This window comes from Medicago sativa, chromosome 7, assembly GCF_051527215.1.
Source record: "Medicago sativa cultivar Bolivia chromosome 7, Bolivia_mono, whole genome shotgun sequence".
Taxonomy (NCBI): domain Eukaryota; kingdom Viridiplantae; phylum Streptophyta; class Magnoliopsida; order Fabales; family Fabaceae; genus Medicago; species Medicago sativa.
Window position 1 is genome coordinate 58,207,868 of NC_140755.1, and position 21,178 is coordinate 58,229,045.

At 35.5% G+C, this 21,178-nt stretch overlaps 2 protein-coding genes across 3 annotated transcripts; one reads left to right on the forward strand and one right to left on the reverse strand.

The window, feature by feature from the left end:
* The first annotated feature begins 181 nt into the window (after window positions 1-181).
* On the forward strand, window positions 182-583 carry LOC146907136 (uncharacterized). The gene has a single exon (XM_085729035.1). The coding sequence runs from the start codon at window positions 182-184 to the stop codon at window positions 581-583; it is 402 nt and encodes a 133-aa protein (XP_085585161.1).
* Window positions 584-6,069: 5,486 nt separating this feature from the next.
* LOC146907137 (chromatin modification-related protein EAF1 B-like) lies at window positions 6,070-21,042 on the reverse strand. 2 transcript variants are annotated; one of them, XM_085726696.1, is made up of 23 exons: window positions 20,796-21,042; window positions 19,127-19,316; window positions 18,967-19,021; window positions 18,788-18,885; window positions 17,243-18,641; window positions 17,017-17,136; window positions 16,599-16,865; window positions 15,621-15,815; window positions 15,293-15,373; window positions 15,070-15,127; window positions 14,467-14,984; window positions 14,281-14,334; window positions 13,940-13,997; window positions 13,636-13,832; window positions 13,489-13,545; window positions 13,291-13,371; window positions 12,227-12,364; window positions 12,004-12,120; window positions 11,143-11,243; window positions 10,730-10,945; window positions 10,274-10,622; window positions 8,336-10,004; window positions 6,070-6,507 (listed from the first exon to the last, which is right to left on the reverse strand). In XM_085726696.1, the coding sequence occupies exons 2-22, from the start codon at window positions 19,267-19,269 to the stop codon at window positions 8,421-8,423; spliced, it is 5,886 nt and encodes a 1,961-aa protein (XP_085582822.1). In that variant the 5' UTR covers window positions 19,270-19,316; window positions 20,796-21,042; the 3' UTR covers window positions 6,070-6,507; window positions 8,336-8,420. The 2 variants fall into 2 exon arrangements, with proteins under 2 accessions (XP_085582822.1, XP_085582821.1); XM_085726695.1 differs by having other exon boundaries at window positions 8,336-10,061.
* Window positions 21,043-21,178: the final 136 nt, after the last annotated feature.

Genomic DNA, 21,178 nt, shown 5'->3' on the forward strand with positions numbered 1-21,178 from the left:
ACTAACTAATTGATTTACAACAAGAATATTTTCATGAAAGCATTGCACGAATAATTAAAGAAAAATTAAGGTGAGCAACACAAGTCTAGAAGAAGATCGTTGGAGGAAGCCGACACCTGGCAGGTATAAATGCTACATTGATGCATCCTTTTCTACTTCTCTTAAGAGGGTTGGATTGGGTATGTGCCTTAGGGATGATGATGGTGCATTTGTTCTTGCAAGAACGGAATGGTTTGCCCCTCTTTGTGATGTAGAGGTGGGAGAGGCGGTTGGTTTGCATACAGCCTTGGATTGGATCTCTAATCAACAATTTGATAATGTCGACTTTGTTCTTGATTGTAAAAAAGTTGTTGATTGTGTCAATTCTAGTTTAGATGATAGTAGTGAATTTGGGTGTATTATCACTGCTTGTAAACAGCTGCTAGAGGATAGATTTCAGAACTCTCATGTTGAGTTCAACAGGAGGCAAGCAAATAGGGTAGCTCACGAGTTAGCTCAGGCAGCCCTGTCTAATGCTAGCCCCCATATTATTGATGATGTACCTACATGTATTTGGCATATTTTAGCTAATGAAATGCAATGAATTTATTCCTTCAAAAAAAAACATTTTGAATGGCCTTAAACAAGTTTAACTATTTTATACTTTTCGTTTGAAAGTTCTTTCATTTGTACTAAGCCGGTTTTAAAAAGAAAAAAGTATAGTTAATTTGGCAGAATTACACTTTGCTAATTTTGTAATCATGATGGTTATAAATTATTTTTGCACATAATTACTATTAGGTTAAGTGAAGAGAGTAGAGGTAGATATTAAGTTTAGTGGTGATGCAGTATTTTTTTTTTTGGGGGGGGTTTATTCTTTTCTTTAATCTCTTTATTTCTTTCTTTGAAAAGCTTTTTATTTTCTTACTTTTCTAGATGGAGCTTCTATCTGATTAACTCTTTTGAAAAAGTTTTTTCATAAAGTATTTTTGCACAATCAAAAATCTTTTTAAAACAATATTACTGAAAAAGTTTTTATGAAACACAATTGAAACATTTGTTTCCTGTCTATTGTACTACGTTAAATTTGTTTAGCAAGATTGATTTGAAAAACCATATTCATTAATTAGGTGTGTGCAAACCCCTCCTTATACCCCCAACACGCGTGCGCACACATATATACATTAAAAGAACCAAAAAAATGCAAATCATAAGACAAAAAACAAAGAAGAAATTATATAATGTATTATTTATTCTTTTCAATTCAAATATTACATAAGAAATTTATTTATCTCAAGCCCAAACTGATTATTGTAAAACCAACATGATAGTTAAAGCTTTGTTGGGATGTCTATGCCTATGATCATTGATTTTTCCGTAGGTAAATATTTTCCATGCATTGGTGGACTGCGATCGCATTGACAACACATCTCAGGAGGTAATGCACAATATCCTGGTATGCATACAATTTTGTCAACACATCTCAGGAGGTAATGCACAATATCCTGGTATGCATACAATTTTGTCTTTAGGACAATTGGTTATGTCACCTCCAACAATAGTACTCATAATAGCAAAAATGAACACAACAAACTTCAACAATATATTCAATGAAGTTTCCATAACTACTTTGTTTGTTATGCACTATATAGACTAGGGTCTTGTTAACCATTGCCCTTGGGGCACTAGTTAAGGAACTAAAAGTAGAAAGAAATGTCAATTTAGATACGTTGTTTTGATTGTTTTGTGGGTAAGAGTGTCGAGTTTTAATTTTTTGTAGTGATCTTATGTATTAATGTTGTTGTGTGAGTTCGTATGAGTAAGATCTAGAAGAAAACTTATGATCGAGTCATTTTAAAAATGTAGCATTTTTGGGAAAGTGTCAAAATGTAAATAAAAATAAGAACCTAAAAATAAGAACCAAACATATAATACTTTAGCTTATTAAAAATATGAAAATTTAAATATTGTTAGGAAGGGAGGGAGGGAGGGAGAGAGGGAGAGAGAGAGAGAGAGAGAGAGAGAGAGAGAGAGAGAGAGAGAGAGAGAGAGAGAGAGAGTGTGTGTGAGTGAGAGAGAGAGAGGGAGAGAGAGATTCATTCATTCTATTCTCTTATGATATTCAAATATTATACATGTGATCACTATTTATAGAGAAGTACAATGATATGGCTAGAGAGATAAGTTACAAATGTGTGATTTAGGCGATAAGTTTAAGAGTTTAATGGTTTTACTTGATCTAATAGTACGGTCTGTTAGCCCAACAGCCAAATGGACATCCACTTATATAATAAAAAATTGCAAGAATAGAAATGATTTTTTTTTGTCTTGTTAACGAGTAAGCTCATGCCACTCTTTAAGAATTTCAAAAGAATAAATTATTTTTTAAAAAAATCAAATATTTTGATTTTCAGTGTATTAATTACAAATATTTTCAATGCATTTCCCTTTTATGAATATTATTTGTCTTTACTCCATGTATCAAGGCAATGCATTCAGACAAATTACTTTCCAATGGTTTGTTTGATTTGTCTTGATTTAATTCATTAATTGATGAGTCTTCATTATTCTTTACGGTGTGCAGCCATGTAATTTTTTCTCAATATAGCACGAGTGCACAAAATATGAAGAGAAAATGTGTTGTTATAATTTGTTTTCCCTTTTTTTATATTGAAGTGAATAATTGAAATAAAGACATATTTATTAGTTTTTTAATGAGGAAATGAGCAAGGACAGCAAAAACATGATAATATTAAAACTATTGCTTTTTAAAAAAAAAAAAAAAATTGTCTGGATAAAATTGAGCCACAGGTACAAGGGGAGAAAATGTGATATAAGGGGGAGAAAATGTGCAAGGACTATTGCCTTTATTTTTTATGAATGACAATGGCAATGGCCAAAATATGTACGTAATAATATAGGTATAACGGGAGAAAATCAGTGAGAGGATGAAGATTCTCCAAGATCAAATAGGCACTTCTTGAACACAAAGATGTACACATATATGTGTAGTGTATATACACCAATGAGAGGAGAAGATTCTTCGAGATCCAATAGGCACTTCTACTGTGTTGAAGATTTAGATCTATTGTAAGTTAATAAAATGCAAATATAAGTTAATAAAATGTTTTCTTTGCTTGTAGAAAAGCAACTATTTCTTATTAATGAATAAGAGAGAAAAGAGAGAGATATGATGAAAAACGTGTCTGAAAAGCACTACCGAAGGTTTATTATATAGGAGTTAAGTATTTTAGAGACTAAGTTAGGATATATTTGCATAAGGAATACTCTAAATAACATTTTATGCTAAGTAACTTAGAGAGTAAGCTAAAATATATTTATACGTAAATATAATTATTTACTATTTATTTAAATATCAACGCCCCACCTCAAGATGGAGCAAATAAGTCAAATGTGCCAAGCTTCCCACATATATAACTCATTCTAGTACCTCGCAAATAAGCCCTATATTATGCCTTCGTGCTTGATCTTGCAACTACATTTTGTTTCTTACACTTCCACGATATCAGGTATCCTCCAACAAGTACACAATTCCTAGAAGTAAAACGTCTATTAATGGATGAACTTGTCCCGTCAGTATCTGAGTAACCAACTATCTGAGTATGTCTTTTATCCTCATAAATGAGGCATTTTTCTGGCGTTGATGTAATTTAGAATCATAATTAAAACATTCATGTGTTCTTGGCAGGGAGAATTTAAGAATTGGTTTACCACAACTGCAAAGGAAATGTTTGGACGAGTGACTGTGAGATAATTCAATTTTCCAATCAATCTCATATATCTTCCTGGACCTAATAGAGGCTCCCCTGATTAAGTAGAAGTTTGACATTTGGATCCATAGGAGTATCAAGTGACTTAGCATTCAATAGACATGTTTCTTCAAGAATAACCATAGCATATTTCCTTTGTTTACTTACAATATCTTCCTTAGATTGGGCTACCTCAATACCCAGAAAGTAACGAATGTTACCAATGTCGTTAGTCTGAAACTCATTAGAAAGATGTTGTCATAACTGCAGTATTCCATGTTGATCACTACCTGTTATGACCATATTATCTATATAAACAATAAGAAAAATTCACCCTTTGACAAATAGTTGCATTAGAGAAAAAGAGGTTAACAAGTAAGAATGTACCACTATAATCTAACCCAAAAAAATGAGTATATCCTTGGCCACTAAGCGAGCCGTAAATCAATCAATTTTACCATTAGGGCTAACTTTCACCGTATAAAGCCAACCACCTACTACCGATTTTCCATTATGGGTTAGAACATTTCTTTATGATGGTAACTTTTGTTTTCAATTTAAGAACAATTTAAGCAAATGACATGCTTTTCAGGTTTTCTCGTTATTCTAGAAGACTTAAAGGCCTGGTTGGATTGGCTTATTTAAACTTATCTATGTTTGGGAAATCTTATAAAAGGAGTTAATGACATTTTCCTTACGCTTTTTTCAACTTATTTGCATAAGTTCTTCAAGACAGCTTGTAAAAACAGCTTAAAACATATATAAAATTAATTGAACGATAAGCACTTATGTTATAAGCTGCAAATAAGTTTTGTAACGAAGGCCTTAATGTTAATAATTTACGGAAAACATGAGAATACTTTCTATTGAATACTTTCTATTTATTGATCTCTCGAAAACATGAGAATACTTGCAGCTAAAAAGGATAGATCTCTCCAAAACATTGATAAAACCATATTGAAAGAACAAAATATACCTGGAGAGCCAAACATGTCAAATCAATATCCATATTATTACAATACAGATCAAACACTTTAAGGAGACTAGCTACTATAAACTATACTTCACCAAAAAAACACATTATAAAAATTATAGTTGGAACGCAAATAACATTTTACTTCCAGATTGTCAGTGCTTTATTCTCAACATTAAACCTAAATAAAACTTTTACTCTAATTTAATCTCTAAGGTGTGTAAAACCTGTCAATTTAATCCTGGAAATATAAGAGCATTCATCAATTTAATCTCTTCAAAATCTTAATAGTAAAAACTAAAGTGATAGATTTTATATATTTTTAGGGAGTTCTTACTTGGTATATTTATATACTTTGGAGACTAAATATGATAGTCCATTCATTAAACAATAAATTTCTTAGAAACATGGAACAAAAGAAATGGAAGAGGGATTTGCTATGACTACATCTATTAAAAGACAACATGCATTTGATGCAATGTCCAGAACTTGCACAATAAAGCAATCTTGCACATAAAAGGATGAAGAAACACTGCTGCCTCATAAATCAATTGAATCAGTTTCCCAAGCAACACCTAACATTATTACATCAGAACATAGATTGTGCCATTTCAATCAATGATTATTATTCATAGACAACCAAAAAAAAAAGGCATTTATCCTACAAATGGAGACCTAGTGTAGTTGTTAAGAGATCATGTTAATGTTAACAGATCCTAACGAACGATAAACCAAATAACTTATTATTACCATACTGTATATATTGACCGTCTCAGCATCCCACATCAACACCATTCTGCTGTTGTTACAGATATCGAATCAAAACCTCATAATATTTTTAAAACATAAATTTACTTGTGCAGGTACCACGATACACTTGCTCAAAAAAAAAAAAGGTACCACGATACACTTAATTACTGAAAGAAATATATGCAGGTACCACAGTACACTTCATTACTAAAAGAAAAACTTTTAACGTCATCGGTAAATAAAGCTATCGACAAAAATACAAACATTCTATCAGAACAGACCATAACCCTTAGAAGGAATTCAAAGTACCATCTACACTCAAGGACAAGATAAAACGAAGTAGAGAAAGTTGCAGCTCAACGGCACCTTTCGAAAATACCAAACAAAATAAGCAATTATCATACCCAACTTCACATCTCCACCCTTTAAAGGATGATTCCAAATATAGCAACTTGCTGACATCTGCATTTTGAACTAAAAGGAGTACTGTTTCTTGATGCACAAAGGAAAATGAGATAAGCTCGGACTTGTCAGTTGTCACATTTCAGTTGTGAACTTACACTAATAAAAAATTCAACATGTGCAGATGGAGGTGTGTTGAGAAAGTAAACACTACCGATTGGTGCATATATCAGAAATATTGTATTCACAAAACTTTGAATTGGCTTTTGCTCATAAAAATGATTGCTATCCCAATCATCTAACAGGGTATAATAATACATAATCTAATCTAACAGAACAAAAAAGTGTTCCTCTGCACAAGGGCAGGAAGAACAAGAAAAATAAAAAGAGGGGGGAAGTACAAGGAAAGAAGAGACGGCCCTGTACACATACCTCTATCTTCGTCTCTTTCCAAAAAAGAAAATGAGAGAAAACCCTCTAAGAACAGTGGTAATATACAAGACTTTTGAAATAAGAATAAGCATGTGCAATGATGCCTACCAATATAAATTTGTTAATCATTTAACAGGATCTGCAGTAAACAATGGATATCCGTCTCCATATCCCAAAGCCCACATGAATGACCAGCTTCATCTGCACAAAACCCATAAAATAATTGAAGTTTTCTCCTATTTTCTTCTACTATATATTTCTATCCTATACCATGCCTCAATATATAAATACAAACACAGATGATCAAAAGCACACATTTTTCACACTCGCGACAAAATCTAATAGTCTTTCACAATTAGGATGATAGAGCAAATTTCATCAATTGATTTTTACTGGAAGAAAATCTAATACACGATCACTAAGATTTTCCTCGCAGATTTTAGACTTCCTGTGAGAGTAATAACTAAGTCTCCTACTTTTTCTCTTTGCACATCCATTCAATGTGAGTAATAATTCAAGACTTCAAAAAGAAATGGACACCTTCCATAATAATCATTAGAGACATGCAATAAGTATGGGATGAAAACAGAAACATGGGGGGCTAATATGAGACGCGAAAAGAAACATCCTTTTAAGCATTCTCTGCGAGTGGTGTAAATGAAGAAAGCAATACAAATTTGAATTATTCTTTACAACATCTGCCATCATCATATTGAAGAGGACAATCAAACTATTCATCCATGGAAATTAGAATAAAAAGTACAAAAAAAAAAGAAAAAAATCAGTTGATCAATCAAGAAATCGTTTATGTACTAGATGAGCCATAATGACAACCAGGAAATTAATCAAAACATGATTTACAGATTTCAAACACAATAACTCTCAAGTTTCAACTAGATTTTTCATCTGTCCTTATCTTTTTAGATTCCATTCAAGTGTCAGATGAATTTATCAAATACATCACTTAAAATGCTTGACAAATGGAACAAGGTTGTTACTTTATTTAAGGTGTTGGGTTTTTCAGGTCAGTTTGAAGTGATTGTGGTATTAATCAATTCCTGTGAGGATAGTGTATAAAACATCAAAGTTCTACCAAGATTTTATCTCAAGGTTTTAATTGTTTAAAACAAAGTAGAAACTAACATTTTACATGTTACCCTGATGGACTGAATATTGTATTAAAAAGAATAAAGGGAAGTTATCCCGTTTAAAAAGAAAACATAATCAGAGGATTCAACTAATTGAGAAATTACTTCCCAACTCGGGAATTTCTCCTCCTTCAATGGTTTGAAATCATTCACGGAATTCCATTTCTTTTAAAAAATATTGTTGTACAACTCCTCTCACCATCATCTTATCTCTGCAATTCCTTTAATTATGTCTTCATCTATTCCTGTTAAATCAATGTTCTATATGTTTTTAGATTTTGTTTGAGACTATAAGAGTTTGTGACTTGTGTATGATTAAATTAATAAAAAGAATTATGTGAAGGTCAACTTTTCATGGTTATTTCTAGAATTGTCTATTTGTTGGGATCTTTACAATCCTATGTTTTACACTTTTTGTATACCCAAACGAGTTTTGATGGGATCCCGAGTTTGACGACGATTATCCTTGTTTCCAGGCAAATTCCAGCATTCTATCTAGTGAGGGCTACTAGACTACAAGAACGTATGGCAAAAACCACCTAACCCCAACTTTGTTCCTTTTCCAGCACCAAACCAATCAGCAGGCTGAGTACTGCGAACCATAAAATTCAAATAACAAAGCAGCTTATTTAAAAAGTGAATATAAACTACCAACTGTTGATAATATCATTATGGATAAGGACATCCACTGACATAAATTGCGAAAATCCGAGAATTTAAATGATTAGTACATCTCCAATACATAAGTCACATTAATTTACCCCATGTCCCCATCCCTTCGCAAAAAAAAAAAAAAAATTGACAAAAAGGAAACATGTGTGCAATTCAGCATTCATTAAATTAAATATTTATATACAAGGCAAAACAGAGCATAAAAATACCTGTACAGTGCTGACAAAAGGGCCTACGGATTCTAGTCCTAACAAAAGCGGGCTTATTAACAGCTGCTCCATCCATCAGAAGTCATCATTCCACTGTAGAGTTGGGTGGACGGATAAGCAAACTGCTCTGCCCTGGTTGTAGATTTTGTACATGTTGAGGTTGATGTTGCAAAGCCACATCTTCGGGAAAATGTTGCTCCTGCTCCTGTTGCTGATGTTCTGGTTCTTGGCATGACTGTTGAGACAGGTTTGGTTTCAACGTAGACTGTTGTTTAAGGGGCAAAGGCTGGTGTTGCCGCTGTGCCCCAGAATTATGTGAATGAGACGCCAAGTTAGCTGATAACTGCCGTGGGCCCAGCCCTTGGTTAACAGTCGGTGACTCGGTTGCAGCTGAATTTTCAACAGCTGTGCTCTCCAAAGAGCTCACTTGGGTAACTGGATTGGGAATGGGGGAATCAAATGGTGGTTCTGAAGTTTTCCGCTGAGAAGACAGGGTAGGAGCAACTGCTAATACACTAGCTGAATCCATGGAACCCTGAGACATTGAAGTGCTTGTACTGACTTGAGAAGCACTATTTCCAGGCTGTTGATCAATTTTGAGTGAATCTGATTGAGACATGTTTAACGACTCAGAAGGCACCTGGCAATTATGTTGCAATGTTTTCTGAACATTTGGTTGTGTTTGATTAATTTGCTTAGACTGTGTCTGAGATGGCATCTGCAGTTGATGATGGTTGGGAGCACCAACAGCAGGCTGTGTTGGTGTAGTTATATGACCTGAAGTAACCAATGGCTGATGTTGCTTCGATGAAGTGCTGGTTGATCCAGAATGTAGCTTCTGCTGCAATTGGCTATGATTAGAATTAGAAGGATGAGCAGGACCTAATGGCTTCGGTGGTTGATTTGGATCTATACCAGATCCAGGATATAAGGTTTGACCTTGCATCATTTGCGTGATTTGATCCCCTTTCTCAACAGGCTGGGTTCCTGGAGCTACAGACAAACCATTTATATGAGAAGGATCCACAGAATTGTTCTGATGGATCAATGTGTTCCCTCTTCCTATCCCCTTCAAAATTTTAGCCTGCTGTTGAGCCTGTGCATGCTGTGGCTGATTAGGATGCTGCCTAGCAGACTGTTGATACTGCCTCTGTTGTGCCTGTCGCTGCCGTTGCTTCACTGCTTGACTAGTCACACTAGAACCAGGATTTCTACTGAACCCGGGTTGTGGCAGATGATGTTTTTGCTGTTGATGCTGAGATGACATCGGAGTCAAAGGAGATGATGGTGTTGCAGGGGAAACAGATACTTGCTGAGATGAATTTTGTGGTTGCGCCTGGGAACTATTTTGCTGAGGTGATGATATGGGAGGTTGGGCTTGTGCCTGAACATGTGGAATCAAAGCATTTGTCGCAGAAAGCTGCTGCTGCTGCTGCTGAAGATGACGCTGCTGCTGCTGCTGCAGTTGCCTTTCCTTTGCCAATCGAATATAGGCTTGTTGATTGTTAGGGTGATTCGGACCTTGAAGATGAGGATGGGGATTGCTAAGATGAGACTGTTGCTGGGTATGTACGGGGTATTGCTGAACCGATGGGGGAGTTGTTTGACTATTAAAAGCAGAACTCATCCCACTAAAGGCAGGAATGCCTTGGCTGTTCCCTTGGGTGACCTGCATTGGAAGTTCCGGAACCATCATTTGCCTTTGATGTCCTTGATTATGGCCAGGCTAATGAAAGTGGACACAAAAATCATTAATAGAAATAAAATAGGAACGCCGTATATAAATATATAGTTATAAACTTATTGCCCAGCAAAACCCGTGAAAGGATAGATGCCTAGTTTAATGGATAGTAAGTTTCATAGCCAGAGTGGAAATTCCAGCACCATGTCAACTACGATACCAATTAAACCCTAATAGAGAACAGGGACACGTCTTACCCTCATCATATGTACTGTATCACGAGGTCTCATCATTGAATTTCCTTGTCCAGCACCAACTCCAGGCATACCTACCATACTAGATGAAAGCATGCCCCCAGAACTAAGCATAGATGATGATGTCATTCCATGAAACCCTGGCCTTGCCATTGCTATGCTTCTGTTAATCCCACCCACCATGCCCATACCATTCACACCAGGCAGCATGCGAGCACCACGGTCACTTCCAGGAACGGGCATGCTAGACTGCTGCATGTTCCTGCTGGATATCAACTGATTATATTGTTGCAATCTCTGCTGTTCATCAGCTGATATTGGTACACCTCTAGGAACTCCATATCTACTATCCCTGTAAACAAAATGCAGTCCCCAGCAGTTACGTCGCTAAAATTATCATGCAGCACTGTATATATATTTATATTTGAACAAGAATATCCGGTTATAAAATATGCAAACCTGGCGGAGGCTGCCATTGGACCAGAGGGTGATGACAAATTACTGCCAAGATTCATACCAGAAGGCGGTGCATTGGAAGAGCTTAACCCAGATGAAGGAAGCACTGATGATATGGAACCATGATTTGGTAATGGTAAACCACCAGCATGAGAACCTTGATACCCAAGGGATAGTACATCTGGGCTTGTTGCATTTGTATCACAAAGATCAAGTGGCCTTCAACCAGAATTTGAACATTATTAAAAAGCTAGTTGCAAACAAAATATTAATGTACATCCAAAATTTGAAAATTACAATGTAAACCAAACTATAGCTAAATGAGTATGCGATAAATTTCAGAATTGTGAAACTACTATGTTACAACACATCCATATACATAAATCATGCATATATGTGTATTAAATAGAACTTACGTCAAAACTCCTCCGTTCAAGTTGTTTGGGCAAACTTGGGAAAGAGCAAACACGTGAGAATTATGGACAGCTGCTAGTTGTTTTAAATCCTGGTTATCATTCTACATTTAAAACAAAATATTTTCAAATTAGCTATGTTACATAAACTAAGACAGAAGAGATTGACAACATAGTTTCTTTTCAAAGTTTATATTCTACAACTACCAACCTGATCATAGCTAATAACAATATTAGAAAGATAATCACATCAATCAGCAGTGTGCTAGGCAGACACATCTTAATTAGAGAATAAGAAATGACAGAGAAATGATGAAATGCACAAGTTCTTAAGTAACACAAAAATTGGAACCATCCAATAGTTGAACCGGATATGGTGATAGAGTTCAATTTCCGAAAAGGAAATATAGTTGAAAAATAAGGATACAAGTTTGTATAACTATACATGAAAGGAAGCACTACACCATAATTTAAAAAATAAAAATAAAAATAGTGTGTGTGTGTGTGTGTGTGTGTGTGTGTGTGTGTGTGTAAAAGTTGGAATTGAGACACGACAGAGAGATTTCTAAATTGTCACATCACAGCAACTAGTTAGTTCTGGCAGAACAATCTTCAGCCAATGCTCTAGAATTTTAAAAGGTAAGTTCATACAACTATAAACATCACTCAATTCAAGCATGACCCATTTCAAACCACTAAAATTCAACTGTTCATTATTTAAGTTAACTACCTTTCAATAAACTTCCGACAAAATTACTAATCATCCGACTTGACCAGTTATAGAAAAAGTGGGTGTTAATAAATACCAAATTTTAAATGTCATTGCATAGAATCCGCTTGGTAAAATAAATGTCTAAATCAAACCTGATTCCTGTGGTAACGTTGTCTCTGCCCAATCTTGATAATTTTATCAAAATGGATCTTCAGTGTATCCTCCTCCACTGGCCCTTGCAAACGTTGAAACAACTGTCTGGCACTACCCTATTAAAGATACAAAAAAATCCAATCATTAAAATCTGCAAAGCTTAGGTCAAACGTGAGGATCTACTAATGTGAGAAACTATGGTACGGAATAAAATATTCATGCCTTCGGAATTCCAGGTAGTGTAGAAGGGTATGACTGAGAAGACCCTGAATCCTCAGCACTATCGGCACCATCACCAGTACTTTTATCCATTAAAACCTTGTGACGCTCCTTGCATTCTTTTGGTTTCCGAAAGATACACTGAAATATTGCAAAAAAATATACCTTTGGTTACAGACCCAAGAGGATGAAAACACAGTGGTAAAGATGAGAGAACAAATTTTTGTGATGGTTGATTGATAACAATAACAAAAAAGGAAGTGAAATCTCCTGCACATGGCATACTATACTTCCCCTTTTCACAACTGAGCTACTGCGCAGTTTCTCAAAGGCAGTACTTAAATCCAAATGAATCTTCTTCGACCCCTCTCTTACTATTTAAGCTTAAGCCCATAGACCCTGTTCTTATTAACTCTAACCACCTAAAATGTTCTGTAATAACTGTTCTTACAGATTTGCCTTATTTTCCTTTGTTTATATCTCAGCTCCCGTCAATGCAATCACCCTGAAGTTATGCCTTATTTGTAGGGTTGAAATTTGGGAGTTCTCCCGGATGAGCTTGCGAGGGGGAATGTTAAGAGTGCATGGGAATAGTACATTGGCTTTGTATTCTTTCAAACGTTTAATAGCATAGCTGTTCAGTTCTACTGTAAGCTACAGTTAGTTAAGTTCTGAGGTGTAATAAGAGAATGAGAAGCTTCTAGGGCAAGCCTTTGTAATCTCTGCAAAAATAGGTACTCCATAATTTAGAGACTAACTACTACTTGGTTTCCCAATACAAATAAATTTGAAAGGATCCTATCCGGCCCCTCTCCTGCTATTATGCTAAGGCCTGATGTACTGTTCTCAAAACATTTAATCACCTAGCCAACACTATAACAACATTAACTGCTTTGTCTCATTTTCTATCTTGTTATATTTTAGGTCCCATTGCCTTCTGTTAAAACCTAAACAATAGACTATAATCTTTTCACTGAAAAAGAATATCAGTATTTAAAATTCATAATAAATAAGAAAATGTGTTCCAAGCGATATTGCAAGTTCATACCGTATTTGTACATCATTACCTTGAAGTGTAAAGTGCTGTTGACGGCATCACTTACAAGCTCCCAGTTAGGACCCATATCATGAACCAGGACAACAAGAGCCTGTTAAATGGAGGAGTAAAGGGATAAGCCTTTTTCACTGAGTCCATGTTATAGAAGTTCATTTATTCTAAAAAAGCCATAAAATAAAATTTGAGGTCTCAAACGAACTACAAAAACCTGATCTTCAAATAGTGTCCAAGGACTTCCAGAACCAGGCTGTCCTCCAGCGGAGTTCTGTAAGAATAAATAAATAAATAGATCAGTAGGAAAACAACTGGAAATTTGCTACAATACTGTCAATCCCTAAGTTCACACCATAATTACCTTCAGTGGTTTAGCTTTCCTTCCCTTATCTCGTCCAGTAATAATTCTAATCAATTTATTACTTGGATTTGACATGTTACTCATTTGTGAAGCAGCTGGGGAGGGAATAGAATTATTTATTGGAGAAACATTGTCAAAAGTTTCAAGTGATTGCTTTGTCATTTTAAGCTTCTTCACATTATGTTGCCCGTACAAACCTACATAAAAGAACAGTTAGTACATAAAGCAAGGAGAAAATAGAATACTAATTTGATTGTAAACACAACAAACTTCTACAGAATAAATATTTGACAAGGTGAGTTACCACTGTTTCCATTGGACTCAAAGTGATGACTATCCAATCTCTTCTTGGAATGATCCCTCTGCATCATAAGCACAACAAGACACCATAGGATAAGTACTGTGGAAAGCATTGTCTAATAATATCAAGCAATACAAAGGCGGTAACAAGATTTATATTATACTTAGTACTAGCCTTATCGGGATAGTTATCGAGATAAAAATCTTCAACAAACAGCTCCCACCCCCCACCACCCCCAAAACCAAAATATATAAACTAAATTACACAGAACTCAAGCATAGCTTATCATGTTCAAATATCTAGACAGATATCAAAACAAGGAAATATGGAAGAAAAAGAATCACCTGTTCACTTAGAACAACAGAATCCAACTGCCATCCCTGATCATATGCGGAATTCTGTAAAAATAATCGTTAATGTCAAGCAACCACGGCAAATATACAGTTCCCTAAAATAAATTAAATAAAAAAGGAGCCACATCTCAAAATGAAGTACGTAGACATAGTTGCATGTATGGAAATTTTGATTACCAGATTCTTGGGCTTCTTTTTCTTTGTTTTAACCGATGTTTCACCACAATCGTAAGGTAACTGCTTGTCAAAATCTCCAACTGACTCCACCTCCATGCTCTTCTGGAGCTGCGATCCACCATGTAAAGTACTCTGGTCATCCTGAAAGGAATTGGTATCTCCACTTGAAGCAGCATCTACCTTAACAAGAGCCTGCGCTGTCCCAGAAACCGCAGCAAAAGGATTCACAACTCTTTGCCGAGAATTAATACTACGCACGCGTCTCGTTGGAATTGTACCAACATTTGAATTAGCAGGCCTATTTCCAAATAGTATGGACGGATGAGCTCCAGTTGAATAGTGTGCATAAGGCAAATCAGTTCCAATTTCACCGGACCTATGAGGGTAAAACTTCATTCTGTTTTTCTGCTTCTTTTGTACGGACTTCGAAGATCTTCTACCCTCGTAGGTACCAGGCAAATAGTAAGTGCTGGTATCGCCGTCATCTTCTTCGTATGCAACCTCTTCACAGCCAAAATCTACAAAAGGAAAATATTGTGATTGATTCCAAACTGATCAACAAGCAACTCATAAATTAAATAATCTATATGGTCCCATAAGTACCTGCTGCAGTATCATATATGGATGTTTCAACTTCTTCTTGAATGCTACTACCAGTTTTCTAAAAAAAATAATGATAAAAAAATGTTGGATCAGATGTCATATAAAATAAAACTGTAGTCAGAATATATTTAGCATGTAAAACTTAAACACCAGTCAAGAAGCACCACACAGTCTACATATGCAAATGGTAATAAAATTTGAGCATATATGATAATAAATTTACCTCACACAGTAAGAAATAAGATTCAATGGATTTTCTGTATGTTTCCATGGCAGTGGGAGGAACTGTATAGAAAAGACTTTCCTGAAAATTAAAAAAACACATAGATGAGGTATTACAAGTAAAACAAAATTTGTTTATCATCATAAACTAATAGTAAAAGTAAACCACAAAATCATCAATTAAACCATATAGAAAAGCCATATACTGCGGACTTCAAAAACAAAAGTTTAAGTAAACAAAAGTGGTGAAAATAAACATGAGAGAAATGGATCAAAAATCTACAAATTAATAAGCTAATCAAATAAATATAAGGTAACTTGGCCCATACTTCTGTAAGATGTTCCTCCCATGACATGTCAACAGTGCCTGAATCAGATATCTTATCAGGAGTTGCAGGTGCTTCTGCTTGAGAAGACATTCCATGCGACCTACTATCCCTTAAATACCTCAATGCATAGGAATGAACTTTCAGTGCCAAATGTTTACTGGGATTTTGTCCCTCCAAGTAGTTGTTGCTTGTTTCCTGGCCAAAACCACCAACATTCAAGCATTACTAAGTAACATCTCATAACTTCAATAAAAAGGAAATCTTCATAAACCAGTGCAGAAAGTGAAAATTGACCACCAATATAGGGAAAAAGAATTAAAGTATCTCAAATAACACAGATCATGAGCATTCAGATCATGCAACAGGCATGAACCGATGTACGAAACAGGCAGGCAAATTACATAAATACATCAGCAAGAATTACATCAATGACCAAACAAAGAAGTAACAATATGACAATCAAATTTAGTATACCGATTACAGTAATGAACAGTTCATTACATATCTTCAAGTAAGTCAAACATCTATAAATTATCACTGAGTAAATAATAAGAGGTACAAACATCTTGCAAAATTTATTTCTCCAGTAATAGACTTCAATAATACAATTAACTATTAACTTCAACCATAGTTAAGATCATCCTTTTTGCACATAAGATCAACAATAAACCAAAACTCAACAACTAAACCATCAATTCTCATTTGTACATAACATCTAAGTATCTTGTTGAAGTTTACATGTTACCAAAAGCATATCTAAAGCCATATATATACACATATACAAGTCAATACACTGTTGTAAAATCATTTGACTACAAAAGGAATATTTTCTCATGTGAGTGACTAATTAAACAAATCTGTATCCATATAACAGTTCATTCCTATCACCGCATCGACTAAAGTATGAGCAATTGGCCAATATAAGGGAATAAATTTTAGATTGGATATAATAAAAAGGTCAAAGAAAATAACTAGCACCTTTTCGGAGTTTTTCCGCTTGTCCCTAGAAGCTTCATTTGAATCAACTTTGTCGTGTTCAACAGAAACACCAATACAGTTATGGTCAGGGACATCTTTGTCTAGTAGTAGCTCAACTGAATGCCAAAACTGCATGACAGCCTTTGCCATGGTGTGAGACAAAATTTTCATCTCCAGATTCTTGTTTTGCTTTTCAAATCTTAACCGAGAAGTAAAAGATGCCTGATGACAGAGTTGTGCAGCAGCAGTTGTCTTCCAAAGACGCTCCTACAAATTACATTTTGGTGGAGAAGTGATTTATTGAAAATCAAATATCAAGTAAATTTAATTAGGGTGGTATTCTTCAAGAGTTAAACGAGAAAGACGACCGATGGTGAAGGTACAACAGGAAATCATAGGTAGGTCTAGAAAATAAAACCTGTGCAAAATCATTTGCCAACCATGTCATTTCCTCTAGAACAAAATCCCAGTGAGACTTTCGGAGGATTGGTGAGGGTAATGTGTGAGCAGATAACTCCATAATCCTCTTCCGCTTGACCTGTTTAACACAAAACACATGGATGTCACAAATTTTATAGCTCACTGAACAAATACCAAAATTTACAAGTACAGCAGTCACTAGAAATCGGTCAGAAATTAAATACCTCTATAATACGAGCCTCTTCCAAAATAGAATCTTCACGAGCCTTGTCTGCTAACTTCAAGTGGAGCGGAGAACATGGTTGACAGTCAGACGCAGCAGTAGTAACCTTATCAGCCTTATTACTTTGAGGATTTGCAGAATTTGACACATCCTTAGAAAGCTTTAACCTTTCACAGTTGTCATCCTTTGTAGAATTGGAACGATCCACCATGACAGCACTTACCCCTTTATCAGCCTTCAATACAGTACTGTCATTGTCATGCACTCCTCTAATACTAGAAGAATCCTTCAACTTGTTTGGCATGCAAGAACTACTCGTACTCAAGTCTTCTTCATTTTTTATGATACTACCACAGCCAGAATGGTTTACAAAACTAGCACCATGTTCATTTTTAACAGTAGCACCACCTTGATCAATGTTGGTCTCACTCCTTTCTTTTACAGCTTCGTAACCAGTTGAGCTTAGTTTCTTGTTAAATAAAGTTTGTTCCGAAGTATTTCCATTTTCATCAGCATTTGTTGTATTAGTACACATGTCGGTATCATTATTTACATCTCTAGCTAAACTAGTTTGTGCACAACCGGGCTCTGGATCAACCCTCTTCAGGCCTACTGCAGCACTGCTATTTTGATCTTTGGCTGGTGAACTTTTCCTGTCAACTTTTATAGTGCCAAAACCATTTGTCTGACTAGGACAAGATTCATTTCCAGGTTGTGCAGCAGCTACACAAGGTGAAAGCTCAAGTTCACCTGAAGCTCCTGGGTTCCTTTCCCCATCTGCACTAGATTTGCCAGATGCCAAGACAAGTGGGTCCTGTACAGTATCATCCTGAGAAGGTACAATATGTTGATCTTCTTTGAAGTTTCTATTCAATGTAATATCTAATTTGTCTGCAGCAACACTAGCACTAACACTATTTGTTTGACGAGCATGAAGACCCACAGATTCATTATCCAATGCATTTGTTGTTGGATCTTTAACAAGTATCTCTCCATTTGAACTGGCAGGCTTTGGCTTAGAAAGAGATGGTCCATTGCGATCCTTTTGTCTGTTTGTATCCGATAAAAAACCCTTCACATCCCTTGAACCCCCCCGAGGACCATGATTTGGTCTGGATCTGTTTCTTCGTGCATATGGGGTAAAAATAGCAGATTCTTCGGTCTCTTTAGCATTTTGACCCCCGCCAATTTGAGAAGACTGTTCTGAAGGAGCAATTTTATTTCTTTTATATGAATGTAAAGATCGTTTTTCTCCTTCGGGCAATTCATTCTCACCATCAAATAGTAAGAGGTTATCTGCAGTGTTTGGCTCATTAATAGAAGGAGCGCCTGGTCTAGCACTGCTGTCGACAGAGTCACCATGAGGGGAGGCAGTCAATACAAAACTACCTTTTGCTTCGCTGAAGAGGGGGCAAAAGAAAAAAGTGATATAGCATATCAAGAAAATTAACATACACAACAGATATCCCATAACACAAGCTGCATGAACAGATGAAAAAAATGAAGGAAAAACAAATTATTAAAGAAGAAAAAAAGAGTAGCCAACCTGGTCACAAACTGTTCTTGATGTTGATCAGTGAGTGAAGTAGACTGCACACTAACAGAAGCAGCATTCCCTAACTTAAAGTCCAGAGGATTCCCACCCTGCAATTACAAGGCACAAGTAATCATCATTTGCATTCAAATATTATTTTAATAGAGTGCATAAGATTAAAACTTCCATACTTTTTCAAGAAATTCTAGCTCTTTTCTTCTTTCTTCACGAGCGTCGTACTCCTGTCTGCTAGCAAAGACCATGAGTTATTCTTAATGCATAAAATTATAATGATACCACAAACGATCGATAAAAAGTGAAAGTACACGAAAGTTTTCCATTTCCCATCACCTGAGCTCTGCTTGAGCCTTCTCAATTGCTGCTCGGCGCGGAGAGGCTTTTAAACCTACACCAACTCCGCCGTCCACAACACCTCCCATAGAATCAACCTCAGCATTTACAACATGAACAGATCCAAAGTTACATCCATGCATTCCCACCCTTAATATCTAAGAGCTTCATTTCCCATCTAATACAGAATCTGACAATTTTGTAATAAGAAGGGGGTAAATAAGGCATTAATTCAATTACATAGCAATTTCTAGGACACAGACTTTCTCAGCGGCCAAACATTACAAATATTGACGGCGTTTAAAAATAAAATTACATAACACATAGACAGGAACTTCATATCCACATACACATCAATAATTCAAAATGTTTCCGCTAATTGAAAAGACAATTAATATCTTCATGCCAGGTTGTTAAATTAGGAGGTCAAGATTTTGGATCTCCTACAGTCCAAATGTAAACTACATGTTAAGCATTTTTTGTTTGCATTACTCAAATTGTAAAATTGAGTTTCAGATCATTTTTATTGTAAAATAAATTAACTTTGGTGGTTGAGATCATACACAGTTATCTAATAACTGCAACAGTCTTGATTCAAAATGTCAAAGTACCAGCCTCACAACATCAAGTCATCATAAAGAAAAACTCAGGATACTTATTGCTCATGTACATTTATCAATCAAATATATATCCATTTCAGTTACAACAAAGTGATAAGCACAATAAAACTCACAAGTAAATATCACTATCAAAATGTAACCTAAGTAGAAAAACAAAGTGATCTCAAACACTTAACAAACATAAGCTTCATCTTTTTCACCAAATCCCCAAAAGTATTTCAAAAAACACCGTAGCAAACTTGTGAAGTACCACAACACCAAAGATAATACAAATGTTTTCCATAAGTCAACAGATTATTCCCACCATTTATTTACAAGATAAAGGTAAAATATATACAACAATACTAGATGAAAAGCAACAATACTCTATCGAGCACTGGCAAAGACACCAACACGTTGACACCTTCAGTAATTTGAGAAAATGAATCATTTGAGCGTGACCACATGTGTAGGCGTTGTGTCAGTGCTACAGAGACAAGAATAAACAAGTAGAAAGCAAAAAAGCAACCCCCACCAAAAAAATAACCTTAAAAAGTTCACACGACCCGAAAGAAGCATCAAACTGTTACTACCAGCAAACTAACTCACTCACATGCAATTTCAAAAGCTAAGAACTAAACTAAACACAAAAGAGTAGTTAACACGTAAAGTACTATTCATCATTACACATAATTGCATGCATGAAAACATTGCCGTCAAGTATTCTCTTCAAACATTGAAACACATAAACCCCAATCACATGTTTAATCTTCAAAATCACTAGCTCCATTCAAAAGATTCACTTCCCAATACAAAAAATCCCAACATTAAATAACATATCAATGCAATAACCACAACCCACGTAAACTAAGCAACAACGAGTTCAAAATCCATTCCATTTCAACACAATGAGTAACACAGTATGAACTAGAAACCATTCGATGAATTTCCCCAAATTTTCAAAACCCTAATTTCACCCATTTTCGTGGAATTTCCCCAAATTCGTACAATTCTAGGGTTTCGTGAAAATGTGAAGAAACAAACAATTGAAGAAAAGAGAAAACAAACACCTGAACGTAGAGATTATTCGGTGAATTTGGAAATTAGGGCACAATTGAATTGAAGAACACGAAATCCGTTTTCTAGGGTTTTGGAAAAAACAAAAAGAGGGATATGATACGAAATCTCTTGGGTTATGAAAACGACGTCGAATTAGCCCTAGAAATGCAAAGTTTTCATGGTGATTGAAGAGTGAGTTGTGAAATTTCGAGGAAATTTTCTCTCTCTATAAATTGTGAGTTTCTCTCTCTAGAAGATGAAGAAACGAAAGGGTGATTTTGTTATTTGATGGTGTTTCGAGGTGAGAGAAAGTGAAAGAGAAACTCTGCTTGAGAGAGAGAGTGTGCGTGTGTGTAATGTTGGGCTTTGTTTGGTAGAAGATGACACAATTGGG

Bases quoted from the DNA above. Each gene is read 5' to 3' on its own strand.
- LOC146907136 (XM_085729035.1), top strand. From the start codon at position 182: ATGTGCCTTAGGGATGATGATGGTGCATTTGTTCTTGCAAGAACGGAA.
- LOC146907137 (XM_085726695.1), bottom strand. From the start codon at position 19,269: ATGCATGGATGTAACTTTGGATCTGTTCATGTTGTAAATGCTGAGGTT. The intron at 15,816-16,598 runs GTGCTAGTTATT...GGTTTTGGCCAG, and splicing joins AGCGGAAAAACTCCGAAAAG to GAAACAAGCAACAACTACTT. The intron at 13,998-14,280 runs GTGATTCTTTTT...CTTATGATGCAG, and splicing joins CTGTTGTTCTAAGTGAACAG to AGGGATCATTCCAAGAAGAG.